Here is a 19,639-nt window from a genome sequence, read left to right on the forward strand (position 1 = left end):
CCACACCAGAACTTGGTAATGACAAGCCCAGCGACACTCCCTTTAGGTCACTGGTTAGTGGTGAATGTCTCTATAAAGGGGATTCTCTATTCCTATGGGGAAAAAGGACACTTGAAAGATAATATACAATCAAGTTAGTTCTGCGGTCTTCCTCAGAGCAAAAAGTTCTGTTTAAGATGTAACCATGTGCACCTTTGGACTCTTGGACCTTTTCTCTAATATTCCAGGGTTCCAGCTGGATTTCAGGAGGCTCTCCGTGACTATGTTCAGCGGGGTGTGCTGAAGGATGCTGAACGTGTCAACGGCACGTCCACAGAATTGTGGCAGCTCAGGCTTTTGCTCGGCATACTCACCAAAGGTCTCAGCAGGTGAGCACGTATTCCAATTAGCAGCAGTTTCAAGGATAAACTCGTGGTGTACACCAATTAATCCTCAGCAGACTATTGCATGTAGGGCTCTGAGAGCAACTCTGGGCAAGTCCATTGCACGGCACAAAAACAGAAACTGTTGGAAACGTTCATCAGGCCAGGTAGCATCTGTGGAAAGAGGAACAGAGTCAATGTTTCTGGTGTGAGAGCTTTTGTCAAAACTGGGAAAGAGAGAAAACAAGTTAGTTTTAAATTGCAGTGAGTTGAGCGGAGAATAGAAAGGGAAAAGGAATATCTCCAATAGACTGAGTGGAATTGGGGTTGATGTGGCATCCAGAGGCAGGTTATGCTTCTTTGCCTTGTGTTATGTGTAGTTATGCCCAGCAGATTAGGGTTTACCAATGGAGAAAGTAAACTGAGAGAATATTGCATATCGATAACCAACAGCGGCCCTGGTGCAGAGAAGAAAAGAATCAGAAGCAGGTTTATTTATCATTGGCATATGTCGTGAAATTTGTTGTTTTGTGGCAGCGGTAGTTGGGTCATTGTCCATTCAGACATCTGATGGCGGAGAGGAAGAAGCTGTTCCTAAAAGATTAAGTGTGTGTCTTCAGTCTCTTGTGCCTCCTCCATATTGGTGGCAATGAGAAGAGGATGTGCCCTAGGTGACTGGGGAAAAGGTGAGTTGCCTAAAGTTGGAGTGTTCAATATTAAGTCGCCAACGCGCCCAAACAGAAAGGGAGGTATTGTTCCTCAAGCTTGTGTTGGGCTTCAGTTCAGCAGTGCAGGAGGCCACTTTCAAAGGGGTCAGAGTGGGAGAAGGACGGAAATAAAAGTAGCTGAACTGAACATGGGTCTCAAGGGTCTGCAGTTAGCACTGACTCTCCAATCACCATGTGTTTTCTCAGTCAGCATATAAAGCAAACAGGATAAAGTGGTTTGGTGAAGAAGACTAAATTTTTTAAAGCCTATAGTGGGAATCATGGAAGGCAGAGAGAGGACAGCATTTCCACAGTTTGCTGATCTTGAGACAAAATGAGTTTGGAATGGGTTTCAAAGATGACAAAGCAGAAGGAATGGGATGTACTAGGGTGATCTCAAACAATCCCTTCAGCCCAACTGGTCCTTGCCGACCAAGATTCCTATCTGAGCTAGTACTATTTGCCTGTGTTTTGTCCCTATCTCTCAAACCTTTCCTATCCATGTTCCTGCCCAAGTACCTTTTCAATGCTGCTAATATACCTGCTTCAACCATTTCCTCTGGCAGCTCAATCCATATACTGACAACTCCCTGGGTGAAAAGGTTGTCTCTCGGTTTCCTATTAAATCTCTCCGCTAAACCGATGCCCTCCACTTCTTGATTCCCTTGCCCTGGGGAAAAGACACTACACGTTCACCCTGTCTATGCCCCTCATAATTTTATACACCTCGGTAAGACCACCTCATTCTTCTAGGCTCCGATGGAAAAACTCGCAGCTTGCTCAGCCTCTCTCTATAACTCAGCCCCTCAATTCCCAACAGCATCCTTGTAGATCTTCCCTGAACTCCTTCCAACTAAGTGGCATCTTTCCTAGAGGAGGGAGACCAAAATTGAGCACAATTCTCCAAAAGCATTTTCGCTGTAACATAACACTCCAACTTCTTAACTCGGCGCCCTGACCAATGAAGGCCAGCAAGCTAAAAGCCTTCTTCAGCACCTCAACTACTTGCAATATCACTTTCAGGGCACTCTGTTCTACAGCACTCTCCAGGGCCCTACCTTTCACTGCGGAAGCCCCCTACTCATTTGTCAATAACATCATCTATTTAGATTTATTTGCAAACTTACTGACTTGTATGTTCTTACCCAAGTCATTGACCTATATGACAAATAGCAATGGGCCCAGCACTGAGCCCTGGGGATCCGCAGTAGTCATCGGCCAGTAGTCTTAAAAACAATATTCCAGCATTGCCCTTTTCTTCCAACCATCAAGCTAATTCTGTGTCCAATGATCTACCTCTCCCTAGAACCCATTGTGATCTAACTTTCCACAGCAGCCTATGATGCAGAAGCTTATCAAAGACCTTACAGAAGTCCATAAGAAAACCACATTTACTGCCCTGCTGTCAGGAGCCTTCATAGTTACTTCTGCAAAGAGCTCAGTCAAATTCCTGAGACATAATTTCTGGCTCAGAAAGCCGTGGTATTTCTGCCAACCTGTCTTTCCATGTGTTCGCTTATCTAATCCCTTATAGTTTAGAAGAAATGAAATTGGAACATTAAGAAGACTGATGGTAAAATTGATAGAGAGAAAAATAGAGATGATGGGAAAAGAAGAACAATTGAAGGCTGCAGGTGAGATGGTGTGAGTGTAAGGCAGGGTGAGGAGAGCCTCTTTGGGGTTGAGAGGAGGATTCAGACCTTGTCTGAATTGGGTCTTCTCAGAAAATTACATGTTGTTGAAGGGAAAGCAGGAGGCTAGTCAAAGGAAGAAGCTCCACTTTTGGAGAGTAAATAATGACTAAACCCACAGAGTAAATGTTGAAGACTGAGAATAGAACCCGTGGCCAAATCCTGAAGTACAGGGAGATATGGTTTCATTGGTAGAAGGCAGAAAAACAAGTTAATCCTGAAGAGATGATATGAGGACTGAACTGAAATATGAGAAAAGCTTAATTTAATTGTTTTTCATCTCTGGTTTTGAGCATATTGTCTGAGATCTGCTCTGATAATATCACTGAGTCCTCTTCAGTGAATAAAGGGGAAGTTGACTGTTTAGGCTGTTAGTTTCCACTTTTGCAAGTTCACCTGGAGTATGGAGGGTACAGGGTTATTAGTGCTGGTGGAATTTGTTCTCATTGAAGAAATAAAGGAATAAAAAATTATCCTCTAGGTAAGCTTGCAAAAGTGCAAACTGATGGCCCTAACAGCCAATTTGGGAAACACATCCCCTTTACTTTCTTGACTCAGTCATAGTGCAATGGTTTACCAAAAGCAAAGCAGACAGACGATGTGACCAAGACCAGAGGTGAATAAAGTTCTTTTATTACAGTCCTCAAAAACCTGACCAGACTAGCCTGCTTTTTTTTCTTTACCCGTGTCCTTTTGCGATCCATTCCAACAAAGGGAAGAACTCATTACTGTTGACACCGAGCCAAGTCGTTGCACCTTGACTAGAGTCAGTGCATTCGGCATGCATCAAGCATCAGACCTTGAACCTCATTTGACAAAATGCTGAATGCAAGCAATGACCATTCTAATGACTAGTGTGATAATCGCATTCCTTGACAATGCAGTAGGGGCATGCATAGTGGGTGATGTCTGTACCTTCACAGGAATGCCCTTCAGTTCTGCACTTTGTTGTGTTTACTAATGCTTAACATAAAAGTTGTAGATTGTGGCTAATGCCATTCTGTTTCTCATTTGGAGTTTGCATGTGTTTCAGTGAGCTAATGCAGATAATGCCATTCTGTTTCTCATTCTCATTCTGTTTCTCATTCGTTTCAGTGAGCTAATGCAGATAATGCCATTCTGTTTCTCATTCTGTTTCTCATGTGTTTCAGTGAGCTAATGCAGATAATGTCGCCACTTGAGACATCACAGCGACTACTTGGCAATCAGCCGTCGCCAGGAGGAAGCACACAGAGCCAGGTCTGTTACTATGACAACATATACAATTGCAGTGTAAATCTGAATACAAACAATGGCCATTCGAATGTTGAGTGAGATTTTGAGAAAAAACGGGAATGGGACTGGGTGTATAACACATTCAAAGTGCTGGAGGAACTCAGCAGGCCAGCATCCATGGAAAAGAGTAAACAAGTCGACATTTTGGGCCTGATGGAGGGTCTCAGCCTGAAACATCCACTGTACTCTTTTCCATAGATGCTGCCTGGCCTGCTGAGTTCCTCCAGCATTTCGTGTGCATTACTTTGATTTCCAGCATCTGCAGATTTTTTTTTTCGTTTGTGCTATAACACATTCATCAGCTTAAGATTCAGGACAAGGTCATTTTAACCTGCAGAAGTTATTTAATATTTGTGACAAGTGGATCATTTAAACTACCTATGGAAACTAAAGTGTATTCCCACCTTGCATCATCCCCCATGCTGATGGGGAATGATGGCAGGTACAAAATGTATTCGCTGTTTCAGTTGGAGATTATCTTAACTCCTTTATTTTGATGATTATTACAGAATCTTCACCCAAAAATAGGAAATACAATAGGCATGGCAGGATATGTAATGAAATGTGTCTGCCTGGATTGTTCAACAATAAGTCAGCATTGACTGAATGGGCCGAATGGCTTCCTTCTGTGCTATAAGGATTCTACCATTTAATGATTCCATAAGTGGAACATCTAAACTCAGATAATGGAAGGAATGCCAAGGAGAATCCCTGCCTTCTCCATATTTGGATTGCCTACAAACCATGTTTTCTTACCTGTGGGATAAATATTGGAAATCTTCCCTGTTTTGTGGCTACACCAGATCAGAAAAAGTCTCATCGAAACACATGCTCAAGCCCAAGTGAGTTGCATGTGAATAGTAGTTCCCATGTTCCACTGTTCCACACACACTGTTTGTCTCTCGCTGCTGGTTATGGCTGATGACGAGCCAATCAAATTGACACAAAACACCAAGCCAATGCTCCCCGCTGAGCTTAGCCATGCAGAAAAGCAACTGAAGTGTCCCCTGAGTCTCCGGTTCAATTGCAACCTGCATTTACTCCGTATCAGACTGCAAACAACAGCAGTAAACAAAGCTGGTGTTTCATAACTGCTATGTGGCTTTCGGTACCAGTGAATCTATCTCCCCAGACAGCTCAAAATGTTTTTGTGTACAGTCCTCCCCCACCGCCGACCCCCCCATCCCCAATTCATTTCTTCCTATCCTAAAGGCTCCTCACATACTCCCTAGTGGCAAAGCCGGCTTTATCCTTGATAGGGTGTTTGTTACAAAATATATCCCATAGTGCTTTTATGACTTCAGAACCAAAATGAGTTCCATCCAGTGAAGCAATTTTGAACCATCGTCACTATTGTAACATGGGGAAGTAAGTGGAGTCACCAAAACACCTGTGGGTGTTCGATTGTGAGAAGCAATATAATCCTCTTTCCATAAAATAGCTTCAGGCTAGGCTGCAGAGGCCCTTGCTCATGCCCATCGTAGAATATGCTCTGCCCTGATTATTCTTCCATCTGTATAGTTTGGTGGAGCTTTCTACTGAGCTCCCAGAACACTTGTACTGATTGAGTGAATCTTCTCCCGATACTAGCAAAAAGTGGTGGTGGGGGGCGGGGGGGTTGCTGAGTGACTACTGCTCTGAGTATTTATTTATTGAGATACAGCCTTCGAGCCACGCTGCCTTGCAATCGTCCTATTTAGTCCTAGCCTAATCATGGGGCAATTTACAATGACCAATTAACCTGTAATTGCTATGTCTTTGGACTGTGGGAGGAAACCGGAGCATTCAGAGGAAAGCCACGTGGTCACGGGGAGAGCGTACAAACTCCTTACAGACAGTGGCAGGAATTGAACCCGAGGACGCCCGCACTGTAAAGCGCCGTGCTGCTGTACTGCCCCTCAACAGCACTTCAAAATAATTTGTTAATTTAGACTCACTTTAGGATGATGCTGGGAGATTTAATGATTTTTTGTGAGATTTTGAAGATTGGATTTAGAGTTTGCTTTAACACACAGAAACAGCAAGAATTGGGAAGGCATTTTACTGCTGGAAGATTTGAATACAGGAATAGAGATATCTTGCTCCAATTTTAGAGGGAGTTTGCTTTTGGAACAGAGAGAATAGAATGGTTCTGCCTAAATAAGACCAGCTAAGTATAATCAGGTTGATTCCTGGAATGGCAGAAATGTCATATCAGGAGAAAATATTCTCCAGAATGTTGATTGGTTTATTGTTGTCACATGACCTGAGATACAGTTTTAAAAAACTTTCTTTGTTCATAAAAATCATTTCAAAACATAAGTAGATTGAGGTAGTACTGGTTAACACAATAACAGTTACAATTGATGTAATGACTAGATCTGCTGAGAGTCACTACTGTTCAGGATGAAAATAAAAGGTTATCTCATTGTGATATAATCATTCTCAAGAAGCCTGATAGTGGGGACATGCAGTTTATGCTTTCCTTGGCAGGGATGTCTAGAATCTAGAGACATAGTCACAAATTAGGAGTTGTCCATGGGAAAAAATCTCTTCACTCAGGGGTTAATTTTCCATCCACGAGGACTGTGGAGACTCAGTGACTGACTTATTCAAGAGCGCGATTGATAGAGTTTTGAGTATGAATGGAATCAAGGCATAATAAGCAAGTTGCACTGAGGGAAAAGATCAGCCATAATCTTACTGAATGACAGAGCAGAAATGAGGGGCTGACAGCTCTACTTCTGCTTCTGTTTCTAGTGAAGCAGTGTTCTAAAACTGTGGGCCAGATAGGTTCTGCAGAAACTGTTTTTCTTCCTTGTCATCCTTGTAGGGCAGGTGTTCATGTTTGTTTAACTCATTTACCAGGGGGATTGAGAGCCCTGAGACCTCTGCTGGGACATGCCAGGACTTGCATTCTGCAGCAATGTCACATGGTAGCGTCTCAAACTACCCTATAAAGCCACATTTTCTGTTGTTTTCATGGGCACCAGCTCTGTCAACAGAAGAATTTCTGGAAACATATATCGTACATTTGGGCCCGATAAACTTGCCTGCATTTGACAGAAAAATTCGACATGAACAGTCTACAACATAAAACCACAAGAAAGCAGGAGTGGTGGCAGGCCACTAGGGCCCCTCAAGCTTGTTCCAGCACTCAATGGGATAATGACTGATCTGAACCAGTTCAAGAGCGTTTCTTTAATCACTGTATAGAGGTCACAACTAGAGAGAATGCAATATCAGATCTCCTATCTAGGAACGAGAGTAGGTGACAGAAGTGTGTGTAGGGGAGCACTTTGGATTTAGTGATCATAATTCCACTAGTTTTTCGATCATTATGAAGAAGAATAGGATTGGACCTTAGGTTGAGATTCTAAAGTGGAGAATGGCATCAGAAAGGAACTGGCAGGTGAGGATTGGGATAAGTTGTTTTCTCGCAAAAGGATGCTTGGTAAGTGGAAGATCTTCAAAAGTGAAAATTTGAGAGGACAGAGTTTGTATGTTCATGTTAGATTAAAAGACAAGGCTTACAGGCTAAGGGAACCTTGGTTTCTGAGGGATATGGTTAAGAAGAAGGTGTTTAGCAGGTCAAGGCAGCCAGGAACAAGTGAGGTACCCGAGTATAAGAAATGCAAGAGGACACAAGGGAGCAATCAGAAGGGCTAAAAAAAAGGCAAGTGGTTGCTCTGGCTGACAAGGTGGAAGGACTTCTGTGGATATATTAAGAGCAAGGGTCAAAATAGGTCAACTTGAAGATCAGCGTGGTCACTTATGCATGAGCCATAAGAGATAGGGGAAATCTTAAATGGACTTTTCTGCATTTGTATATACTCAAGAGTTGGACACAGTCTTATAGGGTCCCCCTTCACCAGTCCCCCCTCCACCATCCCTCTGCACTCTCTACTCCACCTTTTGCCCTCCGCCCTCTCCTCTTCCCCTCCCCCATAACCCCTCACCCTTCCCCACCCCCCACATCTCCTCTCCTGCTTCCCCCCCCCCCCCACCATCTGTCTCTCTCATCCCATATTCTAAAATCAAGCTCCTATAATTTGGGGCACATCCTTTTTTCACACTATTAAAAGCTAGGAATGTGCTATCTGCACTGTCTCTTCTTTTGCCTTTAGAAATGACACAAAAACCCGTTTTTTATCATCAAGCATTTAGACACCTCTCCTAACCACCAACTCCTCCTCCCAACCCCCAGCTTCCTTTCTTCTCTAAGTTTATTTAACCCCCTCCTCCCCCATCATTAATAAAAAACCTTTGAACATTTCCTAAATTAAATGTGCACAGGTTAACTCTGCAGCACAGTGTATAGTTTGGCAGTACTGGTGTTATTGATTCCTTTAAGAATCTTTTAGTCAGTTTAGGTCAAAATCTCTTTACCAAAGTGAACTGATGAAACTTCCTTAAGTAATTAGGGGAAGTGCTGTAAATTTTCTACAGGTCAGGCAGCACCTATGGAGTGGAAGTCAGGGTAAACATTTCTGCTCTATGACCTCTTATCAGAAATTTCTTGCACTTTCCTCAGAACCTGAAGTCCAATTCCCATTTGGTTTGCCGCTGCTTTACTTCAGATTGTACAGCGATGTGATCTGCAGCATCAAACAGTGTTTCCTGCTGCGGCTGACTTCAAATCAGCCTTCTTTTGAAAGAAACGCTAATCTCACATTTAATCTTGCTGAAGCTTGGTTGTAAACGAGTTTTGCACATTGTTCTCCTTTGATGCACAGCAACTACTGTAAAGCTCAGTAAAAATAGCACAGGGGAAGTCTTGGCCTTTCTGAATGAGTCTCACACAGCTCCTTCTGCTTCTCTTACACACTCCTTCAGATTATAAAGGGTTACTCTTAGCATTTCTACGTCTTACTCTCAAACATTCCCAATTTTAGTAACTTCACATTTGATGACCGAGATTTCAGCTATCAACGTTTTAAGCTCTAGAATTCCCTCTTTAGCTTCCCTGTATCTCAATCTCCTTTTCCAAAACCCATCTCTTTTGACCAACCAGTCAGTTTTCCATTTCCTAATGCAATTTGTCACCATTTTTATTTGTTGTCAACTCATCCACAAAGCATCCTACAATGGCTTTTCTATATTAACAGTGCTATAATTAATAGATATTATTGATAAAATATTTCATCTTTCTACCTTTCAGAGCAGTGATGTTTTGACCTGACACGTGACTACCAGGGATACTACTTAGAAACATAGAAACCTACAGCACAGAAACGGGCCCTCTTGGCCCATTTCATCCATGTTGACTGTAATGTTAATCCACACTAATTCCATTTGCATTATGCCCGTATCTCTCTATCCTTTCCCTGCCCAAGTACCTGTCTGAATGTCTTTCAACTGTAGTAATTATATCTGCCTCTGACAGCTCGTTCAAGACAATTACCATCCTCTGTGTGGGGGAAAAAAACTACCCATCAAGTTTGCTTTGCATTTCTCCTCTCTCACCTTTGCCTCTGTTCTCTAGTTCTGCACTTCCCTACCTTGTAAAGAAGCTTAATACTCTTCCTTATCCATGACCTTTTTGGTCTTTTATAGATTAAAGGTCACTCAAGTCAAGTCAAATCAAGTTAATTGCCATTTAACTATATACATGTATATCACCAAACGAGACAAAATAACACACATATAACACACAAGAACTTGGGAAAGAAGTAAGACTTAAATCTACAAATGAACTATGCGTAGATGAACAAAGTAACGTGCATAAATGAAATATTGTAGGGTACAGTACAAATTATCCAGTGACACTCCAAATACAATGTAGCAGGGAGTTCAGAAGCCTAATGGCCTGAGGGAAGAAGCTGTTTCTCATCCTGACCGTTCTTGCGTTTATGCATCAGAGTCTCCTGCCTGATGGTAGGATGTCAGAGAGAATGCTGGATGGATGGGTGGGATCCTGGATAATACTAAGGGCCCTGCAGATGCAGTACTCACGATTAATGACCCTGATTGAAGGTAGGGAGACCCGTATGATCCTTGCAGACCTTCTCACAGTCCTTTGTAGGGACTTCCGGTCCCATGCTATGCTGTTCCCAACCCAGATGCAGCTTGTCAGGCCGCTGTCATGGTGCTCCTGTAAAATTCCGTTAGGATGGGAGGGGACATCCTTGTTTGTCTCAATCTCCTCAGGACATGGAGGCGATGCTGTGTCGCCTAATTCAGGGAGGTGATATTGAGGGAACCAGGTGAGGTCATCCATGATGTGAGCTCCCAGGAACTTGGTGCACATAACTCTGTCTACAGAGGAGCCATGTATGGCAGAGGGGGATGGGAGAGGGAACCCTGGCTCTGCCCTCCCTCCACTCACTAGTGAGTGCCTGAATACTTTCAGCCCCTTTCAACAAACCCAGTGAAGTCTGGACAATGAATCAAAAGAAGAGTAGAATGGCTGAAACTTGTTGGGTGAAGTAACCACATTCAGCACAGAAATGGTGCACTTACCACTAACCATCAGGGCAAAGTGCTGTTTCTGGACCTTCCCCAGGCAAAAAAAAAATTACAATATGGCAAAGAAATTCTCCATCACCTCATGGTACATCAACACTCTTAGTGGAGTTTTGGTTTTAATGTAGGTAGCTTACAGTCAAAACAAATGGTAGAGTACCATGCAACAACCTCCTCTGTATAGGATCAATGGTACAGGCTAACTTCTGAGACAGTCTGATTAATGATGTTGGCTGATAGGTAAGTATCCACCAGGTCATCAGGGAAAACTCCTGTGTGTGAGATATAGTGAAATGGGATGTCTCAAACCTAACCTGACAGCCAGGAGAATGCTTGCACAGTCCCATAAAGGCTTCCTTTCACTGAGGTTAATTTACATCTACTGGGTTTGTCTCTGGGGGACACTGCCCTGACAGTGGCAGACAGCTTGCACTGTAGGCAGCTTCAGGGCTCAACAGTATATTTTGTTTTTTATCTCCAAGGCCAATGGTAAAACGTCCACTGTGAAGATTTAGGCAAATAGACTCTCCTTATTGTCATTTTGAGGGGCATCCATTTCTTGGATGAGCAATGTTCCATCCCTCACTTGGACAGATGCCCAAGTCGGTATTTGAGGGTTGTCTCACTTTGCAGTGAGGTAGTTTCTGTCTGTTTGACTGTTTGTTTATTTCCTTGATCGAGATACAGCACGGAATAGGCCCTTCAAGCCCTTCAAGCCACGCCGCCCAGCAATTTCCCCCGAATTAATCCTAGCCTAACTGTGGTTCAATTTACAATAACCATTTAACCTACCAATCGGTTCACCTTTGAACTGTGGGAGGAAACTGGAGCCCGCAGAGGAAACCCACGTGGTCATGGGGACAGCGTGCAAACTCCTTACAGACAGCGGTGGGATTTCCCACATCTCAGACGATTAGCTGATTGCACACAAATTCACTTTGCAGTCAGAAATCTTCTGATCCACTGGAGGTCATTTCAATGTTTTCTGGGAATTTACTTTTTTTCTGCATTTGCTTATGGGTATCCATTCTTTGTGGGGGGCAATGGAGAGAGAGATATAGTCAGGTTAGATGGTCACTTTAACTCTGTCGGATTCATCTTTGGCTCATTTTGCAAATTGAGTGAAAAATCTAACAAATGTAATACCATTTTGGATCGATGGGAGACGAAAACTAATAATTAATTATCGATATGATTATTTGTAGATCGCTGCAGAAGACAATATCAGAAAACTGCTTTCTGCGGCTGCAGAGCTAAATAGAATGCTCTTATCCATGGAAAACCAGGTAACCTGATACTGAATAACATCATGTTTATTGTGGGACATTGACCCTCACAGTAATTCTGCTCAAGGCTACTCTTCAGAAGTGATTGCCACTTCTTTTGGTTTAAAACAATGCTCTTTTCTGATACGTAAGCAGGCACTTTTGTTTAGTGAATGTAAAGGTCTCACTTTCTATAGTCCTCACCTTGAATGAGCTGATGAGTGAGCTTCTGTTCGAAGCTTATACTGCATCGTATGAACCTTGGTTTCTCAGTAGTGAAATTATTTCCTACATTTCCATGGAAAGTACAATTATTCATTGGTTGAAAACCAGCACAGAGAAGGTCCTGTTGGCCCTTCAAGCCACACCACCTAGCAACCCCAAATTTTCATCCTAGCTTAACCACAGGCCAATTTACAATGACCAATTAACCTACTAACTGGCCCATCTTTGGACTGTGGGAGGAAACCAGATCACCCGGAGGAAACCCACGTGGTCACAGGGAGAACGTACAAGCTCTTTACAGACAGTGGTGGGAATTGAACCCGGGTCGCTGGTACTGTAAAATCTTTTGCTTACCGCTACACCCTTTGTTTCAGGAATGATCCAATGCTCCACACCTTTGCAACACAATAGACTGCCAATGCTGAAATTTGAACCAACAATCTGCCCAATGCTCTCATGCTATCTGTCCTGACGAGTATCTATAGGATTGACTGTTCCTATCGTAATAGCTTTTGATGCCTCCTTTTAATTTTAACACAATCCCTTATCGAGTAACTAAACAAGAAACATTTTCAAAAGAAGACAATGCAAGTTGGCTCAGGGTGGACAAGTTCAACAGTAATGTCCCAACTGCTGAGGCCATAAAAAGACAACAGATCCAGACAAAGCAGAGAACACCCCTGGTTTATGAGATTTGGTGTTCACTAATTGTCCCTAACATTTTCTATTTTTTATTTGCATCTCTTTGCTTCATGGACTAGTAATTTGGTCTGTAGATTATTGGTGTAGGAATCTGAGTGACATGACCACTTCCTAATATTCCTCGGCTATCAGAGTTGATGTAGCCTATGTGCCCATCAAAATTCAGAAACCTGGCAGGAGAAAGAATGGGTGGGAAGCATGCTGATCAGCTCACTTATGTCCCATTCTGTTGCTAATCCCCCTTGCACAGGTGAAGGATTATGAACCGGAGACTCCAGACACAGATGTTGAAGACCAGCAGTCACAAATATCGCCAGTGATTTTTGAGGTGGGTGATTTAATTTTTCAGTAACATTCACAAAGTTCTTGTTCCGATGCAGGGAGCTTGCATGGTCTGTCCTATGTCCAGAGCTCCTCTTTGATATCCTTACCATTTGAACCTCCCTTGATCCTCTGCTTAAACTCTATCCTCTGCTTTTTCACCTTTTCTCTTTGAGTAACTTGTAATCAGTTGGAGCTCAACTGAGGAGTGGAGCAAGGAGCCCCTAACTGCTTTATATTTACTGCTATGCATGACATCGTTTTATTTTTCAGGTGAAATCGGAAAGTTTTGGAATATTGATGAAACTTCATTTGCAAGTGGACGTAGAGCATGGGAAACTAATCGTCAAGAAATCAAAGGATGAGGATAAGTTTTACAGTCATAACAAAAGTAAGAACGCTGATCAATTTGTAATGTAGCCGGCAGTGTGCTAAATTGCCTATTTCTCTCTCTTCTGGAATAGGAATTGGTTTATTATTGTCATATCTACTGAGATACAGTGAAACGCTTGACTTGCATACTGTTCATACAGATCAACTCATTACATTGAGGTAGTACAAAGTAAAACAATAGCATAATGCAGAATAAAGAATCACAGCTACAGAGAAAGTGCAGTGCAGGTGGACAACAATGTTCAAGATCACGATGAGGTAGATTGTGAGGCCAAGAGGCAATCTTGTCATCCTAGAGAAGCATTCAACAGTAGGGTCAATCTACCTTTCAGCAAAGTGATACATGCTTTCGGGCTTTTGTATCTTCTGACTGATGGTAGAGGGAAGGAAGAGGAATGTCTGGGGTGGGTGAGGTCTTTGATTATGCTAGCTGCTTTACTGAGGGTTTGAGGAGTGTAGACTGAGTCCATGGAGGGGAGCTTGGTTTCTGTGCGGTGCTGAGATGTGTAGATTTGTCACTGTGTGTTAGCTAATTTCAGTTCCTCTTCATGGGATTTTGACTTTTCCACCAGGACCTGTTGGTTACTACCAAATATCCTTAGGTACTGATACCCCTTGATTAGCAAGAATGGTTTAGCTGGTATTTTGCATGCCCTTGTGACATTCATAATCACCAGTGAAGCACATGGTCACTTTATAACCTTGAAAGCACGGAAGCTAGCTATTGCAAAGGGCAGTCCCGTGGACTGGATTATGATAATGACATTTGTAGATCTTGTGTGATGGATAGGTGCTTCCCAAAACACTTGGAAATAGTCCCCATTGAATAATGTCAAGAACAGCTCAGTTTAACTTGCCACCCCAGAAAAGGCACCTCCAGTGGAGCCCTGTCTCATCGTTGCACTGTCTGAGTCATCGGTCCAAGTCTTACTCATGTCTAGAAATGCTTTGCAATGCTCGTGTGTGATACACAATGCAATTTAAATTGAAGGTAAAATGCATGAAGACTTCCTGTGATTATGGTTCACATCTACATGAATGGCATGAGTCACTCATGCAGAAATGAGCCCCCACTGCTCTTGAGAATGGTGGATCAGCTCTACTTAGAGTGAACCGGACTAAGTGGGGGTCCCAGTACATGGAGTCTGATATTTAAGTAAAATAGAAAATGCTCCACCCAATCTTCACAACTTGAGATGATCTCCACACACTTGAGGCTGTTCCTCTAAGTTCCTCTGAACTGTAGCGTCACCCTCAGTGGCTGCTGCAACCTCCCCCTCTCCACCCCAGTGCCAGCAATCACTTGACCTCTCCATAACCCTCATTGATTGCAAACTTTACCTACACCCTGATCCGGCTGTGCTCCTCTCCCAGATCACTAGGCCAACTCTCGTCAAGGCTTGACCATCAACCCTACCAAATCATTGGTTTGATCCACCACCATCCACAATCCCCAGCAACCAATGAGCGACCTCTCCCCATGATTCAGTCCCTTCTAAACCATATCATCCAGCTCCTACCCAAAGCAATTATCCTCCCTCTCCAGCTACTTGCATCCGCATTCATGACTTTCCTGTTTACCTTTGCAGGCTCTTGCTTGAAATGTACCACCTGATCCATAGAGTTTTCCACAAAATGCCCATGAAATAGGCAAACATCTGTTGGCACATTATACACTACCAATAACACAATCCTCCCAGTGCCATATAATTTCTAAACCACAACTTTATCATCCATAGGCAAGAATGCTGGTGTACTGCAGCAGCTGATGGGACAGGTCACTTCAGTACATGTTGGGATTGTCTAATCATATCTATATGTTCACCCCAGCTACCCTGGTACATCTGTGGAGTTATTGGGGCCTTCTGGCTGTGCTGGGTCCCTGCGCTGTTTTGGGGTACTATGTTGTTAATAACAATTTTAGTATCTAGGATATTGCTATTGTTCTGACTCACTCCCTTTCCCCCCCCCCCACAACTGTCTGAGAACCCTTTGTCATTTCATTACTGATATTGTCCTTATTCTTGTTTCAACAATATTCTAATGATGTATCTAGTGACGCAAAATATACCAGTTGAGCAGGTCTGTTCCAGCCAGCTTCCCGCCAGCCTTTGATAACTCTCGAAGGTAATGAACTGAGTGATTGACTATCTAGTCTCTTATGGGAGCGACTTGTTTCAGTTTTGCAGTTAATCAAATCACAGAAGTTCCACAACAAGTTGGTGATCGTCATTGATTCCGAGATGAAGAAGACACAACGGAAGGAGTATGTCTTCACGGACTCCAAGGTTTGTTATAGGCACTGCACTGCGGTCTGTGTGTTTCTCACCCCAACCATCCCAGTCCACCTTTATCACAGCTTTGATGAATAATAGATGCTGCTGCATCAATATCACCAGCTCTGTTATCCTAAGAGATTCACAGCCCTCTCATGCTGTGCAATGCACTCTCAACTCAGTATTCTGCCTAACACATTCCCAACTCAATTAAAGATTGTTCCAACTCGACTGACCCAGGATCTGAAAACACCATGCGATTGTGAAGAGCCCCACTGCTAAAACTGAGCTCAAAACATCTCTTCACCCTTTCTCTCAAGATCAGTATATACAATATGTCATGATTTTAATAACCTAGATCTATCCCCCCAGAGCTGTTTCCTTAAATACTTTGCTTCCCATCCTCTCCATCCTCACCTTATAACACCATAACTTAGTTGCTCTTCGTTAGCTTAGCATATTTGTCTGTGTGGTAAACTTGTTCTCTTATCAAAGGGCACAATTGGATGAATTTTGAGCAGGATATCCATCTCAGATACTGCATTAGTTATGTATAGTTTAGGCTCACTCTTATACAGTCTACAGCTTCTTGCCTCATGTTAGTGTGGAACTGTGTTAACAATCAGAAAACTGATATAGTGCAGAACATGGACCATAGCCCTCCACATTTTATCAGTGAGCTTTAGATGCTAACTGTACTCCTGAAGAAGAGTTGAGTATATCAAACATGGATGAGCAAGAATGCCACTGACTGGAAAAAGCACAAGCTGGATAGCAAGTTCAATGTGCGGAAGAACTGGAGTGGGAGGTGAGGTGAGTGTGGGCAGTGAAAAATTGTTTGTGCAAGCTGGCACCTGATCCTATTATTGCTCTGGGGAAAGAACAAATAGAGAAACAAATAATCTTTCTTTGGCACCTTCAGTAGTCCTTGCGTGATGGTTGATTTGCCCTCTATGGACTCGGAAAGTCTGAGCAGAGCATTTAGGGTTACACCTGTCATTTTGTGCTTACCTTCGTCTTTCTGTTACCAGAAGCGGGAAGGATTCTGCCAGCTTCTGCAACTGATGAAAAATAAACATTCGGATTTTCCAGAACCAGACATGATCAACATCTTCATCGGAACATGGAACATGGGTAAGACCCACCTGAGACAAACTGTTTCCTAATACAAGACAGCCCTTGGGAGTCAGTTCAGCAATTTGTTAAACAATCTTGTACCTCATTTAATTAGTGTGACAATTTCTGTTATCTTGAGTCCTGCATAACGCATCTCCCAGCTCACTGTTGTCCTGTATAGCATACATTAACTTCTTTTGAATTTAGGAAAAGCATTTAAAAGTTTTGTAATTTAAAATAATGTCTGTTATTACACTGACAACCTTGCATTCCACATCAGTAAGACCAAGGAATTGATTGTGGACTTCAGGAAAAGCAGATCAGGGGAACTCATACCAGTCCTCATTAAGGAGCCGGCACTGGAAAGGATGAACATTTTTTAATTTCTGGATGTCAACGTCTCTGAAAATCTATCCTGGGCCAAACATGTTGATGCAATTATGAAGAAGGTACGCCAGCGGCTATATTTAATTAGGAGTTTGAGGAGATTAGTTATGTCCCCAAAGACTCCTGCAAGTTTCTGCGATTGTACCCTGGAGAGCATTCTGACTGGTTGCATCGCCACCATGCCAATGCACAGGATTGGAAAAAGCTGCAAAGGGTTACAAACCAGATCGTGGGCACATGTCTTCTCATCATCATGGACACCTTCAAAAGGTGACACCTCAAAAAGGTGGCATCCATCATTAAGGACCCCAACCATCCAGACCATTGCAGCCATCACGGAGGAGGTACAGAAGCCTAAAGCCACACGCTACACTCAATGTTTTAAGAACAGCTTCTTCCCTTCTGCCATCAGATTTCTGAACCTATGAACACTACTTCACTATTTTGCTCTTTTTGCACTACATATTTGTTTTATATTTTGTATCGTAACTTTATTTTCTTTATTTTAATATATTGCACTGTACTGCCTCAAAGCAACAAATTTTACAGCAAGTATCAACATAATAAACCTGATTCTGATACTCTCACTATAGCCTCAGAGACATATAAACAGATAGCCCTTATTGCACAGTCTGTTCATCATGAAACACACACCCCTAGCTTTTGCTTTTTCTGAATCAGCAGTTTGGTCTGTCCTGTGTATTGAGAAGCCTTCAGGTCTGATTGCCCTAGCTGGCATACTCCGAGTAAGCCACATCTCTTTAAAACACAGAACACAACAATTCCTCATTTCCCTACAATACGGCAAGCTTGCTCTTTGGTTCTCAATTGTGTTCTCCAGCAACTGCACATTTGCTTTTATGCATTGAGTTGCTGCAACATGATTGATTGATTGATTGATTAGATATTTGCATTAATGAGCAGGTGTACAGTACCTAATAAAGTGTCTACAGAGTGTATTTATCTCTCTTCAACTCACTTTCCTAACTAGTCAAGAACCCCCTTTAATCTATGACAACCTTTTTCATCATCAATAATGCCAACTAATTTTGTGTCATCGGCATTCTTGCTGATCAAGCTTTGTGCATTCTCATTCAAATCATTTATTAAATAACAAAAAGCAGAGGTCCCGACACTGACCCCTGTGACACTCTACTCCATTTGCTAATGAAGCAACCTTGAAGCACCACCTTCTGCTTCATGCCTCCAAGCCAATTTTAAACTCACCTGGCCAGCTCTCCCTGGATTCCATGGGAAGCACAAAGCATGGGAAGTCATGTTTGTCAAATCTTTCAGAGTTTTTTTTTCCAAGGAACATTAAAAGGTTTATCTGTCCAAATGTTGGTAGTTCCTGGTCTCCAGAATTCCCTCCAGTAATTTCCCCACTACTGATGTCAGGCTGACAGACCACTATTTCCCTGGCTGGTCTTTGCTACCCTTTTTAAACAATGGAACAACTTCAGTTATTTTCCCGTTTCAGGAACTTCACCAGCAGCTAATGATTAAGTAAATATTTCCATAACATCTACTGCAATTTCCTTTCTCACCTCTCACAAAGTCTGAGAGTGCACTTGGTCGGGCCCTGAGGTTTTGTCCAACTTAAAGCAGCAAGTACCTCCTCCCTAGTAATATATGTAAATATCTTCCAAAGCACTTCCATTTGAATCCATTATCTCTTGAGCAATCATGATTTTCTCAGTAGACACAGGAGAAATTTAAAAATCCCACCCATTTTCCACGGCTCAAAACATAGGCAGTCCTGCTGATCCCTACTGTCCCCTAGCAACACTTTTACTCTTAACATAGCTATAGAACTTCTTGTGTTTTCCTTAACGTTACTTGTCATTTCCGTCCCATGCCCTTTCTTTGTCCTCATCAGAACCAGATTTATTATCATGCCATATATTAGGAAATTTACTGTGTAGCAGCAGCAGTACAGTACGGTGAATTATTAAAAAAGTGGTACAAAAGGTGAAAAATTAAGTAGTGCTGATTGGTTCACAGACTGTTCAGTAAACTGATGGTGGAGAGGAAGAAGCTGTTTTTAAGGCATTGAGTGTGGGTCTTCAGACTCCTGTACCTCCTCCTCAGTAGTAGTAATGCGAAGAGATTGTTTCCCGGATGGTGAGGGCCCTTAGTAATGGATGCTGCCTTCTCGAGGCAGTGCATTGTTAAGATGTCCTCGTTGGCAGGGAGGGTTATGACTTTGATGAACTGGCTCAGTCTACAGCCTTCTGCAGCCTGTTGCAATTCTGTGCATTGGGGTTGGAGAGGGTGGTCTCCATACCAGACTGTGATGCAAGAAGGCTCTCCACCATACATCGGTAGAAGTTTTCAGGAGTCTTTGGTGACATACCAAATCTCCTCCAACTCTAACGGAGTAGAGGCGCTGGCGTGCCTTCCTTGTGATTGTATCAGTCTGTTGGGTCCAGGCAGATCCAGTGAGATGTTGAGGCTCAGGAACTTGGAGTTGCT

The 19,639-nt window shown here is 42.7% G+C and overlaps 1 protein-coding gene across 3 annotated transcripts in view; it reads left to right on the forward strand.

Annotated features, from left to right (window-relative positions):
- The window catches only part of inpp5d (inositol polyphosphate-5-phosphatase D), a 140,761-nt gene that overhangs the window by 55,355 nt on the left and 65,767 nt on the right, over positions 1–19,639 (forward strand). For all 3 annotated transcript variants that reach the window (XM_063046063.1, XM_063046062.1, XM_063046064.1), the window contains exons 5-11: positions 228–368; positions 3,912–3,999; positions 11,685–11,765; positions 12,922–12,999; positions 13,266–13,383; positions 15,567–15,673; positions 16,693–16,795. In XM_063046063.1, the coding sequence (XP_062902133.1) occupies positions 228–368; positions 3,912–3,999; positions 11,685–11,765; positions 12,922–12,999; positions 13,266–13,383; positions 15,567–15,673; positions 16,693–16,795 (716 nt within the window). The remainder of the gene's footprint in view (positions 1–227; positions 369–3,911; positions 4,000–11,684; positions 11,766–12,921; positions 13,000–13,265; positions 13,384–15,566; positions 15,674–16,692; positions 16,796–19,639) is intronic.

The sequence above is a fragment of the Mobula hypostoma genome, chromosome 4 (genome assembly GCF_963921235.1).
Source record: "Mobula hypostoma chromosome 4, sMobHyp1.1, whole genome shotgun sequence".
NCBI classification, from domain to species: Eukaryota; Metazoa; Chordata; class Chondrichthyes; order Myliobatiformes; family Myliobatidae; genus Mobula; species Mobula hypostoma.